A 22,951-nucleotide genomic window follows, 5' to 3' on the forward strand; every position below is an offset into this window, starting at 1 on the left:
GAATCTTCCTTTGGGCATTAATAACAACAAGCCAGACTGAGGAGGTAGAAGGATGTGGACAGATGGATCAAACCTGGCACTGCCAAGTCACCTCTGCTCAGAAGGACTTCCTGGAAATCAATTGTTGACTTTTCTGTCAAACATTTTATGAATACCTAAGTGATATGACCTGAGTTCCTGGGCACCCATCCAGTCAGCTTCTACAGCAGAAAAGGGGCGGGGGGGGGGGCAGAACTTTCTTGTCTAGATAGTATTGAACCTGGCAACAAACCCCTCCACCTCATGGCTACTTCCTTCCAATTGCTTGTTGGGCAAGTGTTGGGAAACATCTCTGTGATCTGGTGAGCTTTCGGACTCTCAACTCAGGCTCTTTTCTTTAAATCTAAAGCTCGTCAGTACAGAGGGTTTGCTTAATGTGTGCACAACTTCAGTTCCATCCACACCACTGCCAAACAACCAACAAGTAAATAACTCACCCTCAAATCAGAGAAAAATGGAGAAAGAAATGTTGAAATGCAATAATAATAATGCAATAATAATTCATGACACAGGAAGCAAACCACCTACATCCAAAGGTGATTAATTCTCTTTATTGGAGGAAAACAAGAAGTCATCAATCTCAGTATCATTATGATAGAAATCGATATGTATACATGATTGTCAAGGCAGAGAATCATTTGCTACATAGACCCATGAACAATTTTGCAGTGCCGCAAACCTATGGGGGTTAAACTTCTTGCAGAGTTTATTACATGCATGGGATAAATGCAGTTTCCCTTCTTTTGCTTTTTTTTTCCCAAAATTTTTTTTTGGACAAGCATGTATGAAAAAAAATCAAACCAATTGCAAGCCCGGTAATAGTGAGTTGGGTTGATCCTGGGTTTGACGGTGGAAGCTGTTGGGAAAACATGCCCACTGTTGGGAGAGAGCTGGATGAAGGCCAATCACATCATAGATAGCCACAGAAGCCAATTTAGACATTGTTCCAATGGATGTTCTGGAAAGAATGCACCTTTGGTATCTTCTCATTTGAATGTGGGACTAAGATAAATGCTCTCTGAAACATGCAGTCTTTCAAACGCAAGACGCTAATGTGATACTGGACAGTGTCTTATGTGGCCCAGAAATGGCCAAGTGCCTTGCAGGGAGAATCACAGCTTCTGTGGTGTGGGACAAACATCTGAGCTGATGTTCTAGTCCCTCCTTTATCTCTTTTGTAATCCAACTTCCAGCTCTGCCCCCAGGGCTTTGTCTTCCAGAGTACAGGGTTATCCAGGAGGGCCTCAGAACCCTTGTCTGCTCAAATGAAGATTTTTCCCATTGAGGAGCAAGTTAACTAGTATTTGGGACTTTTGAGTAATGTCTTTGATTAAAGTCTCGAACATGTCTCTCGTTTTCTATTTTTCCCATCCATAAGAAAAATAAAATCACCTGTAAGTAATATAGTTTGATAAATCATCAGAGGACATGATAATTATATAACAAATTCCCCAGAGACAGAGAAGGTTAAAAACAGTTATGGAGAATGCAGAAGCGGCTTTATTACAAGGGGTCAATGCAATTGTTTGTCCCTTTGGCTTAGAGAAAAACAGACACAGAGAAGCCATTCCACGGTTTGTCCACGAAACCAGACTCAGGAGCCACATGCTGCACTGAATGTTTGGCTTCCAAATGCACAGCCTTTGGGTTTGCAAATGTGGAGCCCATAAAGCCGCAAGCTGAGCTGCTCCCACTGGGCTTACAAGGAAGTCTACCCAGGGCTAAGTCTTCCCTGCTGATTGTGAAGACTTTGGCTGCTGGCGGAAGGCAGGCCCGGCCGTGGCCAGCATGCAGGGCCAACTTCACAGCGGGGCTGGGCTCCTGTGCACACACTGGAGCAGGAGGCAGACCTTGATGCACTGAGACCACCAAGAAGGGACCTGGCGGATGGGGTGTGGCCTTTCCTCTTCCTTTCTTCCTTAGACCCACTTGCTACCCAGGGTTAAAGTTTTCAAGCTAACTCACCTGCACACAAATTTCTGTAGAGGTAGCAGGAAATAAGTTTGCCTTTCAAAATTTCTCTTCCCCAACTTGGCTTAGAAAACAAACAAACAAATAAACAAACACCTCTCAAAACTCTCAATTCTGGAAATCAAAGGATTGAAATACCTTTTCTGCTTGCAGCCCCAACCTAGGACCAGATAACCCTTAAAGAGCAGTGGACTACATACACATATATACATTGGTTTTTAATTTTGGAAACAAACTGAACAGTGTTTGGTCTGGAATGTTTTTAAGGAAAAGGCAAACCGTCGGAATGTGAGGAGAAGGGATGGGAACCTAGCGCTGGTCTGTAGGACATGCAAGTGGGGCCTGTATCTCACTTGCTGGGAGTGGGTGCCAACCTGGAAAACTTGCCATTTGGTTGTGAAAAAAGGAAGGAGCTGTCCTTCCCTGGCTCTCGCCCTCCTTCCTCATGGCCTAGGAAAACCCATCACAACACTTGTGCAAATCTTGCAAGGCAGGGGCACTGCTGGCTGTAGGTTTCCTGCCTGCAGCCTGGAATAATGGCACCAATATGGTTTCCCCAATGTGAAAAGTCAGTTCTGGTCATAATTCTGAGCAGGTCAAAGGGTCATGATACCCAGAGCTCTAAAATCCCCAGTCATTCCTACTGGGTGGGCTTCCCCAACTGTTTAAACAAGCTCATAAAGCAGACTGTACCAAGTTTTGCATCCCATGGGAGGTCAGTTCTCTTAAGAGGGGACCAACTGGTTCCTTCTTCAGTGTCCACAGTGTTCTTGGCTTGTGGTACAAAGGCATCTGCCATCTACAAACTCTCTAGCCCATGTGGGGCACTGAGGTCGGGGGTGGGAGGAAGCATAAGTGGGTAAACAGAGTCTGGGATTCACTAGGCCAACTGCTGTGTTCCCCAAATACCACACTCAGAGATTTCTGAAGATTGCAAGTTTCTCAAAACCACAACTTGTCGTACAAATGGAAGTGGCTGTCTTCTTAAGGAGGCATCTTAGATGACATCGGGCACAGTTGAAGTGGTATGGCTGGAGACTCAGGGTAGCATTTTAGAAGAGACCCAGCATCAAGGTCAAGGGCAGGAATCCAGACATTTTGATCTGTTTCAATGCCTTCTCCAGAGTCCTTTTCTTTCACACAGAGATGGGAATGGCAGTTGATCTTCTGGAGTCAGAGTCCCCTCGGGGTTAGAGGCAGTAAAAGGGGTAAAAAGCAGCCAGGGCTTGTTACAAAGCCTGTGACACTCAGGTTGCTGCCTCAGTCATGACTGGGCAGCTTCCATTTCCTCAAGGGTTTGTGGTAGGCCCTGTCCCTCCAGCTTCCAACTGCCTCTGTCCCTTCCTAACCCCTACACCCGAAGCTCCAAACTCTACAGATCCCTTGATCAGGAATGACAAGCTATTGGCCTTGTTGGAGCTGAAGAGGGCTCCCCTCTCTCATTGCTGGTTTTAGATGAACGTTAGCTGCCCTTTCTGCCTCAAGTCTGGGTGGAGGTCAGGGGATGAGGGAGGGGCAGGCAGGAAGCAGAGGGAAATATTCTGGAAATATTTCAAAATTTCATAACCAAGTAAAGAAATAAATATCCACTTGCTCAGGAAATGTGAAATGGCTCTAGTGGAGGCGTCGGTAAGAGCCTGATATTAGGAAAGCAGTCTAAGAGGGGCCTGTGTGTTCAAGCTAAGCACTACAGCTGCTAAGCATCCTAATACATACATGAAATTCTCAGCCTGTGTCAGTGGAATCTAACAAGAGTGGGGAAGCCAAGACTTTGCCATCCCATTTTCCAGGTCTTAAGACTAAGTCCATTCTGCGGTCTCCTACATTATTATTTAACAATACCAACTGGAAGTGAAACTTCGCCTTTCTCCCATGCTGACTTTCTCAGAACAGAAGGCTCGGCTGGTACTTATTTTCACCTTTCTTAAGACAGTAGGAAATAACTCAAGTGAGTGACATGCTGTGGGTGCTTCTTGAAGACAAGTTCAACCTTATGAGCTGGCAATATCAATCATCTTCTTAACACCAGTTCATGGAGACCTGATGTGTCCAGGTTGAATCAAGCATAGTTGATTGCAAGGTAGACACCTGCACCAGGGCTTACTCTTCAACTGCTCTGTATTTATTTGTAGTTCATATATATTTATATGTAGTCCATGTACCCAATATATCAGCTCTATGCGATACTTTCACCACTAATAATGTTACTTTGTAGACATAAATAGTTACGTGTACCATACAGGATAAAGGGCCAACACATGAAAGGTGTCAAACTCGGGTAAAATCCCCTACTACAGCAATCAACTAAACTACTTCCATCCTTCCTCCATCCCTTCCTCCCTTCTTCCCTTTCGAGATGAGGATTTACTAATTAGCTCAGGATGCACAAAGCCTGAGATCCTTCTACCTTAGCCTCCCAAGCGTTATAATGATAGCCCACCAAGCACAGCTGTATTTTTTTTCTGATGTTACATAAAATTGAATGTTTCCATGATACTTGTTGACAGGAAACATCCTATAAACTTCTTTTGAGTCACTTCTAGGTTTTCTTAAATACCTTTTGTAATATTCATATCACTAGCTTTCTGAAGGGCAGAGTAGGTGGTTAAGTCTCCAGACTCAGTGGCATTTGCTTTCCAACTGGGTCTGTTGTCATTTTAGAAACTCTTCCCAGAAGGTTTATAGACTTTGAGATGACAGCTTCAACTGCTACTCTTTGGGTTTGTGTGGTAGGAGGCTCACTAAGCATTTGGGAACTTATGAGACAAGTGGGAACAGGTAGACCAGATGTCTGACTGAAACTGTTCTTATATATCTTTGGGGGACTGGAGCTTCTTCCCTAGTGATACTCTGTGTGTGTGTGTGTGTGTGTGTGTGTGTGTATGTATGTATGTTTGTGTGTGTATGTTTGTATGTGTGTATGTTTGTGTGTGTATGTTTGTGTGTGCACGCACTTGCACAGCATATGTACTAGGGAGGACTAGGGGCAAACGTGTAGGAGTGGCAGGCATGACTTACTTGTTCATCAGGACTTTCTATAGCTGACAAGCACATAAGAGGGGTATGAAGACAACAACCTCAGGTCTGTCCCTAGGCCATCAGGGACACCTATCACAGCCTATATTACTAGGCAACCACTGACTGTAGATGAGGCTCAGGCTTTAGACAGACATGAGAACGGAAGGGGAATGCTGGCAGAACTGGCATTTGAGCCAGCTGCCTGGGTCTCTGAGAACCTCCTGGGAGAACGTTTGCCTGGACTACACTCCATGCCTGCTCTTCTTGTATATCTAGCCACTGTGCAGGTCAGTGACATGGACTGGTTTTTAGGACATTCCTAATTTTAGCCTTCAAGTTCCATATCCTAGGAAATCCTTCAATCCCTGGCAAACCAGGGCACACAATGGCCTGACCACCCCCGTTACGTTTTATTTCAGACTCGTCTGATGTAAGGGAAGGCTTCTGCACCAACTGGACCTTGCTCTGAGGTGGACACTTGGTGTCTTCCCTTACCACGGAACAAAAAGGTTTCTTCTTCAAGGCCTTTTCTGTCCCCTCTCTTGGGTAATGTTCATGAGAGAATAGGGTAAAAATGTGGAGGGGAAAAGTATGTGCTATAGGGCATTTGAAGGGCAGGATTAGAAATTAATTTAAAAATTAAAGCAAATATAGAGAGATTCATTTTAAAAGTGCATAGCTGAGAACAGAGTTCCATCCATTATCCCCCATGAGAAATGAGGGTTTTGTGTGGTTCATTTTAAAAATAAGATGTCGGTTAGTGCCGCCTGTAAGGGAGGCTCCTTGGCCCTGTGGGGATCCTGTTACTGGAGGGCAGTTCACCTGTAATACGGAGCCTGGGGTTTAGGGCAGAGGAAACAAGCTTATTTCTTCTGTGGTTGTTGAAGAGTTCTCAGGGGAAGCTGCTCATAAGGTTTTCTGCAGTTTCCCTGGCAAAAGCTACCTGGAGAGAAGCCAGCCCAGCCCAGGTGCTGGGTGATCTCCTGAGGAAGAGACACAGGGCAAGGAAACACAAGTAAAGTGCACTCAGCCTTGGAGACAGATTCTCGATCCTCTTAGAATTTTAAAAAATACCTTTTAACTCCTCTTGGAGGCAAAAAAAAAAAAAAAATCTCTTAAAGGTAACATAAAATTACTATTAAAGAGCAAATGAGAGAGGTCACATAACTGACAGAGATCAAAAAGACATGTCTCAAAAAGAAAAAAAAATCCTAATGCAGTTAGGGATCCAGCGCAGTGGTAGAGTGCCTGCCTGTCATGCACAAGGCCCTGGGTTCAATCCCCAGCACTACACCCCCGCCCCCCCCAAAATCCTAATGTACAACATTTACCAATATTTAAATAATCCAGTTGAAACCCTTTTTTTTTTTCATGAAAAAATACATCCTAGATGGCTGCCTACACTGAGAGAGCGGAAGTGGTGGAGTTGGGGGAGGGGAGCAAGAAGGTCCATTCAGTTAGAGCTTTGCAAGATTCGTATATACAGCACCAGATCCTGTGAAGTCAGCTCCCCTTGAGTCAGTACAGTTTGTGAGAAATGGACACATCAGAATTGCAGTATAAAATATGGCCATAAAAAACTTCTGCCTTCCAGTCCTATGCAGGCGCACCATGCAGGGTGGGTGGGGTCTCCAATGCTGGAGCTGCTCCGGTCTGGGGCTTCCCCTTCCCCGGCTCCGCCCCCTGGGTCCCACCTCCAGAGCCGGGTCACTTGCTTCCAGTGTGCCCTGTTGTCACAGTGGTGGGCCTGGGTCTCCTCTCAGCTCCGACTCCTGTGACCCCCGACGAAGAAGAAAGGAAACTACAGAGCGTGGAAGGTGCCAGACCTGCCAGGGACAACAGACACAGATGCTTAGAATTGAATTCACATTCCCCTTCCCACAAAGAGGGACGAATGTGCTGGGGTAGATGGATGAAACTTGTCTGTGATTGCTAGGTATGCTACCTTCTACTCCCGAGCTAAACTGGGAGATCCTGCCCTTTTCATCACCCTGTAGGAAAATCTCCGCCATGTGTTCAATTTACTTTACTCTCCGGGCCAACTTTTAGGTCCTTTTTTCTTTATAATTACTGCTTTGTATTTAAATATAATATAGAATTCCATCATGACACATGATATCTGAGACCCCATTTATTGATTACTTTCTATATACTGTGTGTTGCACACCTGGATAATACACTACTTTCTATACTAGGCATCGGGATGGGTGTGGATTACACACCATCATTACTAGGATGTTCATTCCTTTAATTTTTTTTTTACTATTTTAATTTGTGTATACTTGTGTTATGTTTACCTGTGTGTGGATGTCAGAGGACAACCTCAGATAGATATGTTTAGCCACTCTTCGTCTTGTTTTCCTGTTTGTTTCTGAGGCAGTTGGCTGAGTTGGCTAGGCAGACTGGCCAGCAAGCCCTAGATTTGCCTGTCTCCAGCTCCCTATACTGGGATTGGGAGCACACGCCGCCATACCTGGCTGCGTTACATGGTTCTGGGGATCAGCAGGATCATCAGTGCATGACAAAGAATTTTACCAGCTGAGAAGAACAGACCATTTTTTACAACAGCTCCATGAAGTAGGCATTTTTAGAATGAAAAAAAAAAAAAGGGTGTGTACCCTGCTGTGGAATAATCCTTTTGTACACTGTAAATACATATTATTCTCATTGGTAAATAAAAAGCTGACAGGCTGGTAGCCAGACCGGAAGTATAGGCAGGACAGCCAAACACAGAGAGAATTCTGGGATGAAGAGGGGCAGAGTCAGGGAGACACCAACCAGCTTCAGAAGAAGCAGGGCATGTAGAAAATGAGGTAACAAGCCATGAGCCATGTGGCAAAGCATGATAAGAAATATGGATTAATTTAAATGTAAGAGTTAGGTAGTAATAAGCCTGAGCTATTGACTGGGCATTTATAACCAATATAAACCTCAGTATGTTTATTTGAGAGCAGCTATGGGACAGGAAAATTGTGTAGATATGGCACCCACTGTCTGGCAAGGATCTACACAAGACCCGAGAAAGTTCTAAAAAGGATCTAAACACACAGAAAGGAAGACACACTAGATTCCCTAGTCTCTCATGCCAGCCATAGTACAGAGACACATCTCTGGACAACTGCCCACTAGATGAAACTGGCTGCCAACCACCATGAGTTAAGTGGCACGGCAGGTTTCTGCAATGTCTCACACTGGCTGCAGTACAGAGAGGCATTTCTCAGTTGCTGCTTTTAGACTTGAGCCATGAGCACCAGTTCACTGCATGACAGATTTGGAGTTTGCTCATGCAGACAGAAAAGTTTAAGAGATACACAGTAAGGACAGATTAAGATGGCAAAATCCTCTAAATGGGTTACAGTGTATTTAAAAATATACTTAAGTTTGGGAGAGAAAAGAGAAACAGTATATAAAATAGTTTTAGAATAAAATAGTAAAATCCTTTGAAAGGAAATAGAGTAATAAGCAACATAACAAGTCACATAAAGATGGAAAATACAAGGAGTCTGGACTCTGTATGTTATTGTGTTGTCTTTAAAATTTTTGGCTGCCAAGAGACCTTGAATTATGGAAACTGCTAGATTTAACCAACCTGTATATTTTAAAAATGTCTTAACTTCAAATTTTAAGTTAAAGATCTGTTGTAGGAATTCATACTGTCAGTAGCCTTTAAGTTACCTGCCCACTTGGGCATGGCCTCTTATACTATTTGTGCCTATGTAAAGCACGTGTCTGGCCTCTTTTCTGGCTGTGGGATTCGGTTGCTGTTCTCCATTCCAGCAGAGGATTGTGATCTGTGAGTCTACCCCTAAATAAATAACCCTCTAATATACCCAATTCTGAGCTAGTGTGGGGTATTTTTTAAGTGTCCTTCTTCAAAGATCTATTGCAGAGAGAGAGAGAGAGAGAGAGAGAGAGAGAGAGAGAGAGAGAGAGAGAGATTATGCTTTTTTTTGCCATAGGAAATGAGAGGCTATCGGGTGTGATTGAGAAAGACCCCCCCCCCCGAAAATCCTGGCTAAAAACATAAAGAAATAAACCTAAAAGAACCTCAAGACACATGATGTATATTTTATCTGTTCAAACACATAACAAAAAAAATCATCTTTGGCTGACTCATGTATAATATAGTCTATGCTTGTATTAATGTACATTTGGATGTTACCTTTAAAAGTTTATGTATTTTCAGAGCAAGGGGACCATACACCAATAAAAATAGATGTCCCAAGTAATCCAGCATTCAAAAGAGCTTCAAGGTTGCTGGCTGAGAAGATCCAGCCCCACAGACTACTCCATCTAAGACTTAACCATTATTCTAAATTTTCTCACATTCCCCCAAACTCAGTGCCCCCAGTCATCAGAAAGGCATCTAGAAAACTATGCTCACATTCTCAAAAGATGGGTTGTGATTGTTTATTATCATCTAAGTGGGTTCAGTTACAAATGTTATTGGTCATAATAAAAAAAAAGCTAAACAAAAGAGTTAAACTCAAAGATCTCTTTTAAAAGGGGCATAGGATATAGAAATGATAGGATAAAACATCTATTTTATTCCAAAAATCAGCTATTAATCTGAGAGTATTTTATATTAGTATGGATTTTTATTTATTGATACAAATTTAAAATTATTTCTACTATACTGTATGTATGTTTCTATTCTTGTTTAGGCTAGTGTGTTTATGCAACTCATTTAAAATGTAATGTATAATTAAGAAATACAAATTAATAGTCATATATAATAGTCAAACTTATAGTCATGTTAGGTATGTTTTCAAGGTCATACCAAATATATTTGGATAGATATATGGTCTTGAAACACTTCAAAGACCTACAGAATATGGCATTTAATATATAACATTGTGCTTTTCATGACAGTGAGACATGTCTGGAAGCATCAATATATTTCAAGGAAGATAATGGACAGTAAAGAAACTCCATAAGGATTTTTCTTTCTTTATGGAAAAAGCTAATTTTATGGGCAAAGAAACTGCCCTTGCCTCAACTGCTGACAGTTACTGTCCAAACTGGACCAGCAGGATTCAAGGAAGGCAACTGCTGAACTTTGCCAAGACAAGGTAGGTCAATTCTTCAAAATTGTATGCTTCACAGATATGCTAGGCCTGTAGGCCAGAGCTGGACGCCCCAAAAATACAGAGGAACTTTCAGTGATTGTCCAGGCAGCCTGATGTCCTTGTCATTAGGTAACATTTCATCCTTTTGGGTTCTCTGATGGAGTTAAAGACTAGATAGTTACAGTTTTCCTTAGTTATGACAGAAAACAAACTAGATATAAAACTTTAGACTCACCAAGATAAGATAGATAATAAGGTATCTTCTCTAATTTTGTCAAATACAAATGGACTGGATATTGTAATTATAAGTCTCACTTAATAACTGTTCTGTTGTATACAGTTTTACTATGTTAAAAATCTTTTATTTAATTAGACAAAAGGGGAAATACTGTGGAATAATCCTTCTGTACAATGTGAATGTGTATTATTATCATTGGTTAATAAAAAGCTGACAGACTAGTAATCAGACAGGAAAGAAAGGCAGGACAGACAAACACAGAGAGAATGCTGGGATGAAGAAGAGAAGAGTCAGGGAGATGCCAGTCAGCTGCTGAGGAAGCAGAACATATTAAAAATGAGGTAACAAGCCATGAGCTAAATGGCAAAGCATAGATAAGAAATATGGATTAATTTAAATGTAAAAGTTAGATAGTAACAAGCCTGAGCTATTGGCCGAGCATTTTGAAATAATCTTAAGTCTCTGGTCAGTTATTTCAGGAGCAGCCAATCGGGACAGAAAGACTCTGCCAACAGTACCCCAGGTCCAAATTTATATTCCAGGAAGCATATTGTATCGCAGGACTCTGAAATAAGAATGTTCATGACTCCCACAAAATCTCTCCCAAGGCCTATGTTAGACAGTTTGGTTCTGTAATAGTGTTGTGTGGGGAGTAGATCATGAACACCCTATATTCATCAGGGGATTAATCCATTGATGAAATCAAAGTTGAATTGACTGTTGGGATGTGGGACCTAGCTGGAAGAAGTAGGTCACTGAAGGACAAACCATTCTTCCAGCCCTCTGTCCTTCTCTTGTCTCCCTCTTTCCTGGCTGCCATGAGTAACCATGGGCAGAAAGGACTGAAATTGTATGCCAAAATAACAATTCCCTCCTGGAACATGTTCCTCGCTGATGTGTTGTTACATAACAGAACACTGACTGGCTGTATGCAGCAGCTGTCAGACAGCACATCCCTAGCCACTCCATACACTTGGACATGGAGAGAATCATAAAACAAAGTATTAACATAAGCACAGCCGTTGACACTGGTGTATGAAACTTTAAAGAAACAAGTAGTCAGCTGTGACGTTTCTTTTGGTTAAGGATGGTAAGAAGTATCTATGTTGGCAAGTCTAGGTGACCCAGAGGTGTGCAATTGTGTCAGAGAAGCTCATGAAGACGTCATAAGAAAATTTAAGAATGAATAACAAGATTAGGATAACTCGTTTGGGGAGGAGGGATACTGGGGGCCAAACCCAGGGTCTTAACTTTGTTTCATACTAGGCAAATGATCTACCCCTGAGCTACAACCTAAGCCTTTGCTTTTTTGAGATGTTTTACTGTGTTGCTCAGGCTGGCCTTGAACTTGGAATTCTTCACCTTCAGAGTGCTGAGATTATAGGTGTGTGCTACTCAGCAAAAAAGGGAACCCTTTTTCTAAGCCAAATAGGAAGGAGCATGATGTCCAATGGTTAGGGGGATGAGGGTTGATAACCTTCAAGGCAATGGTTTTGAGGTAGAGAAACATCGGTTTGCTCCAGTAGGATATTAGTGGATATGTGTCGTCATAGTAACAGAACACTGACTGGCAAGGCCCTGGATAGTTGTTATATTATGGTCCATATATATATGGAGTAGGAGAGAATTAAAAGAGTAAGTGTGCCTTCAAGAATATCACAGTTTTTGCAAAGATGAAGGCAAATGCAATACCATCACTGTGACTTTTGCTGCAAAGTCAGTTCGGTGATTACAAATAAGTTCAAATACTCATCATTCCTGTAAAAACAACAACAAAAACAACAAAACCAAGACTTTAGAAACTAGTGCAACCAGGCCCTGAGGACTCTCCCAGCCCCTCACCAGCCCAGAGAGTGACTGAACAGTAAGAGGTAAATCAGAGGAAAGAGAGAGACCAAGAAGTGCTCAGGCCTTATCTTTGGTTGTGTGGTACTTGTGCCATAGATTTCTTATCTACAAAGGGAAATGATTCTCACACAGGGTGGGTATTAATGTTGAATAATGTTCTAAGGTAATCATGAACATCAAATGAGTTTAGAACATTGCACAGTAAACCGTTGGTGCTCAGCTCTCCTGCCCAACCCGGACTCAACTCAAATGCCCACTGAAGAATTCTGGGTTTGCTACATACGCACAATCTTTTTGGCTGGCCAAACTGAGGTTGCTTGAGACACTTGCATTTGAACTGTCCAGGCTGCTGCCGAGCTGTAGCCTTCGCATGTGCCTCACGACAGCCGTGGCGTTGAACGCTTGCTGAAGTGGAGGAGAAAGGGCAAAGGGGAGAGGAGGAGAGTGAGTTAGTTCAGGTAGTTGGAAAACACTCTGAGATGGCTTCCTTTCGCCTATCCAGAAACCGCAAGGGCTGCAAAATTTCTCAGATACTCTCAGGACACTTTAGAAAGAAAATTTCTATCATTCTTTTCAAAAGTTCATACATTTATTCAGCTCTCTTCCCCATCCAATATATATTTTGGAGATTCACTTGCTTTTGGCATGAATAATTTCAGAACAGTACCCTATGTAATTTACAAACTGTGACTTTTAGAATCAAAAAATATATATCTTAATATGCAATACTTTAAAGTTGTGTTTATTTTTCTGTAATTGGTACCTTTTTTTTTCTTTTTTGGCATAGTTGGGAATGAACCTAAAGTTGTGTATATACTAAGAAAACAGTCTACCAGCTCTCTTTATACTTTTTAATTTTGTGGGGCTTTTACTGAGCTCTCCAAGCTGGCTTTGAATTTGTAATCCCGCTGTCTCAGGCTCCTGAATACCTGGAATTACAGGCCTGTACCACCAGGGCTGGTTCTGTAATTGATACTGCAGTCTTAAGTAATGACATTACTTCCAATAATAAAGTAGGCTAATGGAATCTTTAATTTTTCTTTTCCTTGGAAACAGTGTCTTCACTGTGCAATCCTGGCTGGCCTGGTACTTATTATGTAGGCCAGGCTGGTCAAAGTCAGAGACTAGTCTTTCTCTCCCTCCGATTGCTGGGTTTAAAGGCATGTGCTACTGTGTCTGACTCAATAGAACTAATTTTGTTTCTGTTGGCTCTCACAGCAAGACAGGTAGCTTTTAAATACTGATACCTATTAGAATATAATCAATAAATGATCATGAATTGCAATGGTTTAAATAAATTCATCGACTTTTTTAAACCAGGAAACGTTGATGGGTTCAACTAGGTTTTTATGTTTCCCTTTTCTCCTTTCCATAACTTTAGTAAAGGGGACTATTTAAAGACCAGCAAAGTAAAGGGAGACAGGGACAGTTGTGCTGCTTGAGCAATACTAAACAAGTAAGATCTTGCATGGTTGGTGTCTTTAAACCTCAGATGGGAAACACCTAGTCCTTCCTCCACTGTGGTCATTCCTCAATCAAGTATCACTTAAATTTATGGCACTGGAGACCTGGCTCAATGGTTAGCAACACTGGCTGCTCTGTCAGAGGACCTGGTTCCATTCCTAGCACCCATGTAGAGGCTCACAACTGTGTGTGCACAGACATACATGCAGCCAAATACCACAAGCACAAAATAAAATATTTTTTTTAGAAAAATAAACTTAGCAAAATGTATTGAGTAAGGTTCTGGGAATTCCTGTTCAAATATTTAAGGGCCAATTAGAAACATAACATGCTCTAATTGGAGAACCACTTTCTCCAGAACGGTTTAAGGTCCCTGGGAATTTGGCAAACACGAAATAGACACACTTAGGACTTACTCTCCATTTGCTTTTTGCAAAATTCTTCCTGATCTGAGCGCTGACGGATTCATGAATGTTCTTGTTGAGGGCGGTGTCACCAGCAATCCTGAAACACAGGCAAAGAAACTTCCTCAGAAGGTGTTCTTGTGGCCCCTGAGTCCCATGCTGCTGTCCCTGGAAGGCTCTCTCAGCCCCAGGGAAGTTGAAGCTGATGGCCGGCTGCTGTCCTTCTAGGCTGTGTAGTTCCCAAGATGGACTGTGCTTAAGCTCACACAAGCCAGAAGCTCCACGTCTACAGTATCTTCAGCATCCTACTCCCTTTCCAGGATCTACCAACACCCTACTGGTCCACTCTCTACCTTCTCTCATGTGTTTCCTCTTTTGAGCCCAGCTCCAGGAACATTAGAATCCATGGTAGCTATGAATTCTGAGTGCACATCCCTTGGGTCCACTCCTCTCTCCTCACCAACATTAGCCCTTCAGGGCTTTTCCAAGCTTTTGCTTTTTCTCCTTAGCTGGCCCTGGTTTCTGGTTTCTTTGTAGACAAAGCCCCTACACACTGCCACCTCCAGTAACTTTAACTCAGCTTGGCTTATGTTCTAGAAAGTTCCTATGGCTCCCAGGACCATGCCCACTCTATATTTACGGCCACAGGTTGGCTTTATCGGAGCTCTTACTTTTTCCAAGCCTTCTCCCCGACGCCCTCCCACCCTTTCTCATCTTGCTTCTCACTCTGCTTACAGTCTCCTTCAGAGTGGCCAAGAATTCCCTAAGGTCACATACAATGCACATCCTTCTTGGCCACACACCCTTTCCTTTACACCAATGCTATCTTCCATATCCCAGTTGATTCTTCCTCCAGGTCAGGGAAAATGTCCTTTGGTTCTAAACCTTCCCTGGAATTTGACCTGGAATTTTTCACCCTGAACTATTCAATTCTAAGTTGGTCTCTGGTATCTATGAAAAAAGTTATTGATCAAGGAAGCTGCAAGGCAGGCTTCAGAATCCTGGACTACCTTTCTGGCCAGAAGGTACCTGCTATAGGAAAAAAAAAAAAACCTTCATCACCTGGACATGGACTGCCCTGGACACCAAATGGGCCTCCCACTGCAGAATGCCATCTTCAATGGGTACCAAGCATGAAAGGAATAAGCTCTGGGCTTGCTGAGACCAAGGCTCATCTTGTCCAGCTTCTTTCCCTGTAGAACTGCCTGCAGTCCAGGACTTAGCCTGCGTCTGTGCCAGGCTGATACCCTAGCTCACAGCAACCTCCTCCTGTATCCCCAAATGTATCCCCCTCTCTTCCCAGAAGGACCCAAAAGATGCCCAGAGATGAACTGAAGTGAACCAAGTTTCCACTTTAAGCTGCTCCCAGTTGCCTCCCTTCCCCAGACACATATCAGTGAAACTGAAACAAGGGATGTGGATGAGCAAAAGGAAGACAAAAAGAATGAGAATGTGCTGGGAACCGGAGACACCTTAGTGAATCTTCTGTGCCACATAGGATGTATGTGTGGGCACATGTACCATGCGTGTGCGCATACATGTGCAGGCCAGAGGTGAGCCTTAAGTGTCGTTTCTTAGGAGCCATCCATTTTGTTCCTTTATTTATTTATTTATTTTGTAAGACAACGTCTCTTACTTGCATTAGGCCATGCTAACTGGCCACCAGGTTTCAGAGATCTTCCTGTCTTTGTCTCCCCTGCAGTGGCATCTCAGGCGTTATACCACTATACCTGGCTTGAGCAACAAGCACTTTATGAGTTGACCTATATCCCTCAGAATCCTTCTGTATCATCCTTAACAGTTCTGTCCTCAGAAAATGGTGCTAATTCTAACAAATCTGTGCTCAGCTCTTTCTTGGAAATAACTGGGCCAGAAAGATAGGAAGTGTGCTGAGAATGGGTGTAGGCTAGAGCTGGGTCCAAACTGAACATCTTGGCGGGGTAGATACTGGGGGGGGGGGAGCACTGGGACATCAATTCCACCTGCCTGTCAGTAGCCTGATCTCCCAATACCCTGAGTTGGAGCCTGTTGTCTGGGTACTGCTTCCCATGCCTCCTGGCGGGTTATTACAGGCCAAGATCTAAGGAACCGCTGCTGGGTTATTTTAGGAATGTCTCCTGCTCGCTTTCTACACCCCTCAGCTGGGCTGCATGTGGGTCAGAGTCGAGCTGGCAGCAGGTGGCTCAGCGGTGCCGCTGGGCATCCTTCAAAGTGGCTGAAGTCCAAGGGTGCTATTCAGTCTATCTGGACAGCTAGGAATAGACAAGGGGAAAGTTCTTCCGAGTTGCACGATTCTGCAGGTCGGTCATGAGGAGCTGATGTGGGCTTTTCTTTTCTCTGCTGGGCAAGAGGGAAGTGCCTGTTTGTAACAGCGAATCCTAGTGTAAAGCATACATGATTTAATACATGTGCAACTGCACTTCTCATTCCGTGTCAGAAAGCCCCTTCATTTCTTCTCCGTCGCTGATCTTTCCCCTCTGACCCTCCTCTATTTGGGGATCTAGAGCTTTTCCAAGCTCAGTTTTACTTCTATAATCTCCCAAGGCCAGCATTTTCTAAACCCAGCTTCAAATCAGGGCCTGCTGTTTATAAGCAGCTAAGCCGTGTTTATTCACAATGCATATCGGCATTAGGCAAGCTGACCCCACGGATAGAACAATCACTTGTGTGTGTACATGTGCACATTTGCACAGAGGCCTGAAGCTGATGAGGCTGTCTTCCTGCATCACTCTCATTGGCCCTGGATCTTTCCATTTCAACGAGACTGGCTGGTCAGTGAGCATCTCTGTCTCCCCAGCACTGGGATGATAGGCCGGTGAAGCCATGCCAGGGTTTTGTGGTGCTGGGGGGTTGAACTCAGGTCCTCATGCTGGTGTGTGTGTGTGTGTGTGTGTGTGTGTGTGTGTGTGTGTGTGTTTCAGACATGTTCTACTTTCTCTGATTCTGCCACTTGGCCCAAATGGGCTTGGTGATATCTGGTATACCTCCCAACCATAGTCTCTGGGACTACTTCCCAATTCCCATGACGAAGCAGAGCCAGCATGTCTGGGATCTTGCATAGGTATGGAATCTCAGTCAACCTTTAAGGGTATGACGGTAAATTTTATACATCAACTTGGCTATGGCATGGCACCCAGATATTTGAACATATGCTAGATTCTATGTTCTGGCCAAAGTATTTCTTAGATAATGCTAGTAGAGTTTGAGTTATTCACATCCCATGCGTGAGCCTTATCCATCAGTGGAAGACAAAAGGAAGAGACTGTGTCTTAGGGTTCTAGCTGCTATACTCATGGTTTCCTGGGTCTCTCTGCACGTTTCCGATTTCCTAGACCCCACAATTATATGAACAGTTGTCTTAATTCTTTAAAATCAATTTCTCTCATGCTGATTGACTTTATTTGCTTGTCAATTAAGCCAGAGATAAATATTCAGGGCAATCTGACCTGGAAATGAGCCCCACAAGCTGTGAGACAGGGATGGGTTCCTATCTTACTATTTGCCAATTCCTGTACTTTGGCCCCCAGTGAAGAGTTTGCATGTTCCTTATAAGGTTTCAGAATGAGAAAGGCCAAACCCCAAATGAGAGTGGGCTTAGAAATAGCTGCTAAATGGTACTGACTAGCTTCCGAAGAAAGAGCCCTATTCTGTCTGGAGCGGTCGGTTCTGAGGTCCGGGAAAGCATATGCGCTTCCCAGGGGCTCTCCTGAGCTTGGGTGGGGACAAACAAGCATCTGTGAACACCAAGCTCCGAGAGTTTGTGGATGAACATAAAGGTCTGGGGATTTGAGTGTGTCAGGAGCACAGTTCTGAGACCAGCAAGGTCCACTGCAGGCATTTCTCTACCTCTTGCCGGCTCCCAGCTGGACCCACATTTTCTGTTGCCTGCCTGGGCAATTCTCCCTGGTGGAGAAGACAAGGACCTCACAGTGTAGAGAAGAGTGAGGCTTGAGTGATGTGTCAAATGCATGTGCTATCACTTCCTGGTGTCTGGATCCTGAGCATTTGGAAATGCAGTAAAAACGGAAGCGCTTGTAATGAGGCTTCTGGTTAGGAAACCTGGGTGGCACAGCTCCCAGGCTCCCAAGGATGACTTCAAATCTTTGTCCCCAGCTTGACTTCTCTCCTGGGTGCCACACTTCTTCAGTGTGGACCTACCCCGACGTTCCAAATGCCAGCATGGCTGGCTCACCTTACCCAGATCCAATTCATCATATCTAAGTCACGCCCTCATTCTCCCCACCCCAAGTGTTTCTCATTACTAGGCCCCCTCCTCTCTGCTCTGTACCTTTCTGCCCTGTACTCGAGACCCCCTTGAGCTTTCCTTCCCCAGTCTTGTTACCAGACAGGGCTTTCTGAATGTTAATTTGTTATACCTGGTGAAGAAGGCTTGCAATCACATGTGGGTTATGAGTTCAAGGTCAGCCTGGACAATTCAGAAAGACCATGTCTCAAATTGTTTTAAAAAATGAAAAAGAGGCTAGGGATATAGTTCGGTGATAGGTCACTTTTAAGACTTTTAAGGACCACTTTATTTAAGACCCTAAGTTCAGTACCAGAAAATAAAAACAGCAGCAGCAGCAGCAGCAACAACAACAACAAATACATATATAAAAATCTCATCACCCTGCCTAAAACCCAAGGCCCCTTTGCTAGAAGGGCACAGTTCAATTTCTTAGGACCCTAATAAAATATTAAAAATCTACATATGTCACAGATATGTTAGGTGCCAGGTGGTCTTGTTTGTTACATGTACTATCTTAATTAACCCCTTGAGAATCCCTCCAGGGTATGCATTACCATGTATGATCTATAGTCTGTGGAGGATGCCCAAGGGGTCTAAGCATTTACCTACCCAGACAGTAAGAGATGAAGCCAGGCCAGACCCCCACTAATCCTCGCTCTGGATTCTAGATTCATCTCTTGCTTGTCTCCCTTTATTCTATAATACCAAGGAAGATCAAGTACCATGGTTCGATTCTGGCCATTCAGTGTTTAAACCTATTCTGGGCCTACGTGTACTCATCCTGCTTGGAGTTCCTTGCCTTCTGTGGGCTGGGTGACAACCTTCTTCTGCTCAGAAATGTGGCTCGGTACCAGATCTGTTTGGGCCTGGTCTAATCTCCTGAAGTTTCAAGAAAGGGAATTTGAGTAATTTTTCTTTTTTTTTTTTTTTTTTTTTTAAGAGAGACTACCTTTCCCTATCATGGAGGCAGAAGGAACCTCCCTGAGGATCTTTAGACAGTAAATGGTTGCTGGAAGAGGGGCAGATGTTTTCCAGTGGTGTACCCACGGGTAAGGCACCCATATAAACAACTTCACACACACTTATGTAACTAAACTTGTTAGGGCTCTCTCTCTCCTTAGACACACACACGCACACGCGCGCGTGCACACACACACACATCTGTGTATGTGACAAGTAGAAGGGGACCTAGTGTGGGAGAAGGACAATCGTGGGAATGGGAAGGGAACAAGTGAGGGCAGTAGGAATGGAGGTGATCAAAGCACACACACATATGAAATGCCATGCTGAAACCCATCCTTATATATAATTAATATTTGCTAATAAAACTTTTTAAAGGTCTGGAGAGACGGCTCAGTAGTTCAGAGCACACATTGCTCCTGCGGAGGACCCAGGTTCAATTCCCAGCACTCAAATCAGATGGTTCACAACTGCCTGTAATTCCAGGGCCATGGGGATCTGATGCCCTCTTCTGGTTGCCATAGGCACCTGAACTTATGTGTGCATATATCCATACGCAGATCCACAGACATGCATCTACTTAACAACAATACATCTTTAAAACGGAGAAAGCAGACTTTAATATGCCCTTTTCTTGCTTCCTACAGAGTAGGGTTGGGTTACTGAACAAACTTGAGGAAGCCTGACACGTCTTGTTGTATGACAATCTCAAAAGTCTGGGGCCTCCAAAGGCGTGTGAAGGAAGGAAAACTTTACCATATCGCCATCATGTACATGAACCCATCTCTGAAGTTACTAAGAAATATCTCAGTGATACACAATCAGAACTGCCCACCTTTCCCGAAAATCCTTCCCTTGCTTCCCCACCCTCTGCTGTTGCCCTTCTTCTTTATACAATGAAAAGCATTCACCGTGGAGCCAGGCCTTTCTGACTGGAGTCCTGACTTTGCCGTTAGCTAGCTGTGGTGTCTTTACTTGGTCACTCTCTCTTTATATCTGAAGTGAATAGAAAACCTACCTCCCAGGGTTACTGGAGAGAGAGAGAGAACAAAAAGGAGTGAATACTTGAAAGGAGTGAATACTGGAACACAAAGAGACTCAACAGACGGCAGGGTTGGAGTGATGAATTAGAATACTGTGAAACTGGGCTATGACACTGCTTCTAAGTGGGTCCCCTGAGGAGGGTTAACAGCGTGGAGGGGATGCTTTAGAAGATGATGGACCAAACACAGAGCCGTTTTCTATGGTGCTCCTTATGGGAACTTCTTCCTGAATAATTCAAGGTTCTCTCTGTCTCTGTCTCTCTCTCTCCCTTCCTCCCTCCTTCCCTCCTTCCCTCCCTCCCTCTCTCCCTCCTCTCTCCCCCTATACACATGTATGCTGGGGGAATAGACCCAAAGCCTTGAACATACTAGACAAGGGATCTACCACTGAGCTACACTGCATTGCCTCTATGTTCATCAAACTGTATGTTCTAGTTTACATGTTTAATATGTTCATAGGTAATTGTTCAAAGTCTAGCCCTTGGCTTAGCATTAGTGAGAGGTGGTAAATATCTTTGAAAATCTTCATTAGGTAGGGCTTCATGGAGGTCTTTAGATCTTGGGAGTACCCTTGAATGAAACTATGGCATATTGATCTCTTTCATTTCCTGGCTACCATGAGGTGGGCTTCTTGCTCCACCATGAATTCCCACTGCTCGCCAAAGACTCCACCACCAGCTGAACCCTCTGAAACAGTGAGCCAAAAGAAAACCATTGTCTTTTAAAGTCCATCATCTCAGGTAATTTGTTACAGTAAAAGAAATCTAACCCACTGAATATAGTTTTCTACTCGGGTACTTGTTTCAAAGTGAATGCTCATGGGTCTGTAACAAACCAGACCGCTGCTCTGTCTAGACGTTGTGTGAATCTCTTTACGTGAACTAGCTCCACTATTTCCTATGCTAACTTAGTAAATTAGGACTGTTACTCCCAATTAAAAGTGAGAAAGCTGACACTTAGCAAGCAAGTGTAACCCAAAGTCACAGTTAGCTGTCAGTGTTTGGGTTCCAATCTCATGACATAGACACAGCACTGATAGTGTGTGGGACACCATAAAGCATAAGTGAGCCCCTTTAGAGTTAAAGAAACACTAATTGGGGAAAAAAACCCAAGAAAGAAAGGTGTACACTCCAATCAATGCCTCTCTACGTGTTTTCCTTTAGCAAAAGTGATCCTCAGAGCCACCTATAAGATGAAAAGCTACCTGGTATCTTATGCGACTTAACATCTGAGTGCGTTCTGAAGTCTGTATCCTGAGGACATGGAAAGGTACAAACACTGGCTCGGGAGAGGAGGGAAACCCCTGCCAGAATGAGCTGAAGTGAACACCTGAGTGTTTTCACGATGAAGAGGAGCCAGTAAAAAGCCTACTCTGGGAGGGTGTGGATGGCACGGCTCTCCCAAAGGTGATCGTTCTTACCATGGGTGCCGAGCTGCCTGCTCACAAGTGTATCTTTTATTTGGGTCCTTCTCCATCAGATTCCGAATGAAGTCTTTGGCTGTTCAAAAAGAAAGCACAGGGCACAGAATCACTTCGGGCTGAAATGTGACAACAGGACACCCTTGTGGTTTAAATATGAGGAGAGACCAGCTATTCACCTTCCCTTTACCTTATACACAGGGACACTAGTGTTTAGACAAGAGCAGAGGCATGGCTGGCACTCCAAGAGAGACCCAGTGAATGAAAGGTGGCAGAGCCAGGCTGGGACCCTGACTTCTGGCTCTAAGTTCTTTTTTTGCTAGCTATTAATGGTGCCTTTGGCCTAGAGAATAAAGGGAATAATCTTCATAATCACACGCTCTTCAGTTCACTGATGCCTTAGAGAGATGCTGTGGGGATGACCTCTGAATGTGTCTTCGCTGGTTCCTCTAAATCCACTGAGTTGCTGCAAAGCCATCAGGTCATGGGGCCAGGTGTGGAGATACCCCAGAGGAGCATCTGCATCACACTTGAGTTACCCAGTGAATGAGATGTTGCAAAGAAATAGCAGGATACCCTGGTGTGGTAGAGAAGGCTTGGCCACCATAGATAGGGCAAAGCTCTTGGATAGGATGCTAAGAATGGGAGGGAGAGGGTCACAGAACCCAAAGCTGATATTATATGCCAGCTTGGAACCTGTTGCCCTGTAGGGCATGCAGCTTGCTGCCCACAGAACTGAACATCTAGAGGAAACCTCTGGCTTCTAAGTTCCAAAGTCTAGTATTCCCTGCAAGGTCTGTTTTAGCTGACGGTTACTGAAGGTTGAAGTGGTTGAGGTTGGTTGAGGAAACAGGCAAGGGGGTCCCAGTTAGGAGTAAGTAATATAAATAATAAAAATGATCTGTACAAACAGCTCAACAGAGAGTGTTGCTCCCCTCCCTTCTTTCCTCTGCGGTTTTCCCCTCTTCACCTGGGCCTGGGTTTGCTTTGTCCCCTGGAAAGGATAGTAAGCTTCTCTAGGGGGATTTCAGTGTGTGTACTGTGTCTCAAACATGGGCTCTGAACAACAAAATCACAACTTCAGCCAAGAGACTTCTATCATGCAAACCATGGCTGCTCAATGCAAGAATGTCTTGCTGAGGATACGTGACTTCACAAATACAATCCTGCCATAACTAGTGAACTTCAGGAAAATTGGGGCTTAAAATCCCAGTTCTGCTAAGTACTGACT

General features: G+C 43.8%; 1 protein-coding gene across 3 annotated transcripts in view; it reads right to left on the reverse strand.

Annotated features, from left to right (window-relative positions):
• Positions 1-568: 568 nt before the first annotated feature.
• The window catches only part of Camk1d (calcium/calmodulin dependent protein kinase ID), a 400,857-nt gene continuing 378,474 nt past the window's right edge, over positions 569-22,951 (reverse strand). The window contains exons 8-11 of one of the 3 annotated variants that reach the window (XM_050150592.1): positions 21,721-21,799; positions 14,064-14,151; positions 12,471-12,588; positions 569-6,854 (exon numbers count right to left, since the gene is read on the reverse strand). In XM_050150592.1, coding sequence (XP_050006549.1) covers positions 6,736-6,854; positions 12,471-12,588; positions 14,064-14,151; positions 21,721-21,799 — 404 coding nt within the window. In that variant the 3' untranslated portion in view covers positions 569-6,735. Of the gene's footprint in view, positions 6,855-12,466; positions 12,589-14,063; positions 14,152-21,720; positions 21,800-22,951 lie in introns of all 3 variants that reach the window. The other 2 variants (XM_050150593.1, XM_050150594.1) reach the window with 2 other exon arrangements.

Source organism: Alexandromys fortis, unplaced genomic scaffold, assembly GCF_014885135.2.
Source record: "Alexandromys fortis isolate MF-2015 unplaced genomic scaffold, M_Fortis_MF-2015_v1.1 scaffold_69, whole genome shotgun sequence".
Lineage (NCBI taxonomy): Eukaryota > Metazoa > Chordata > Mammalia > Rodentia > Cricetidae > Alexandromys > Alexandromys fortis.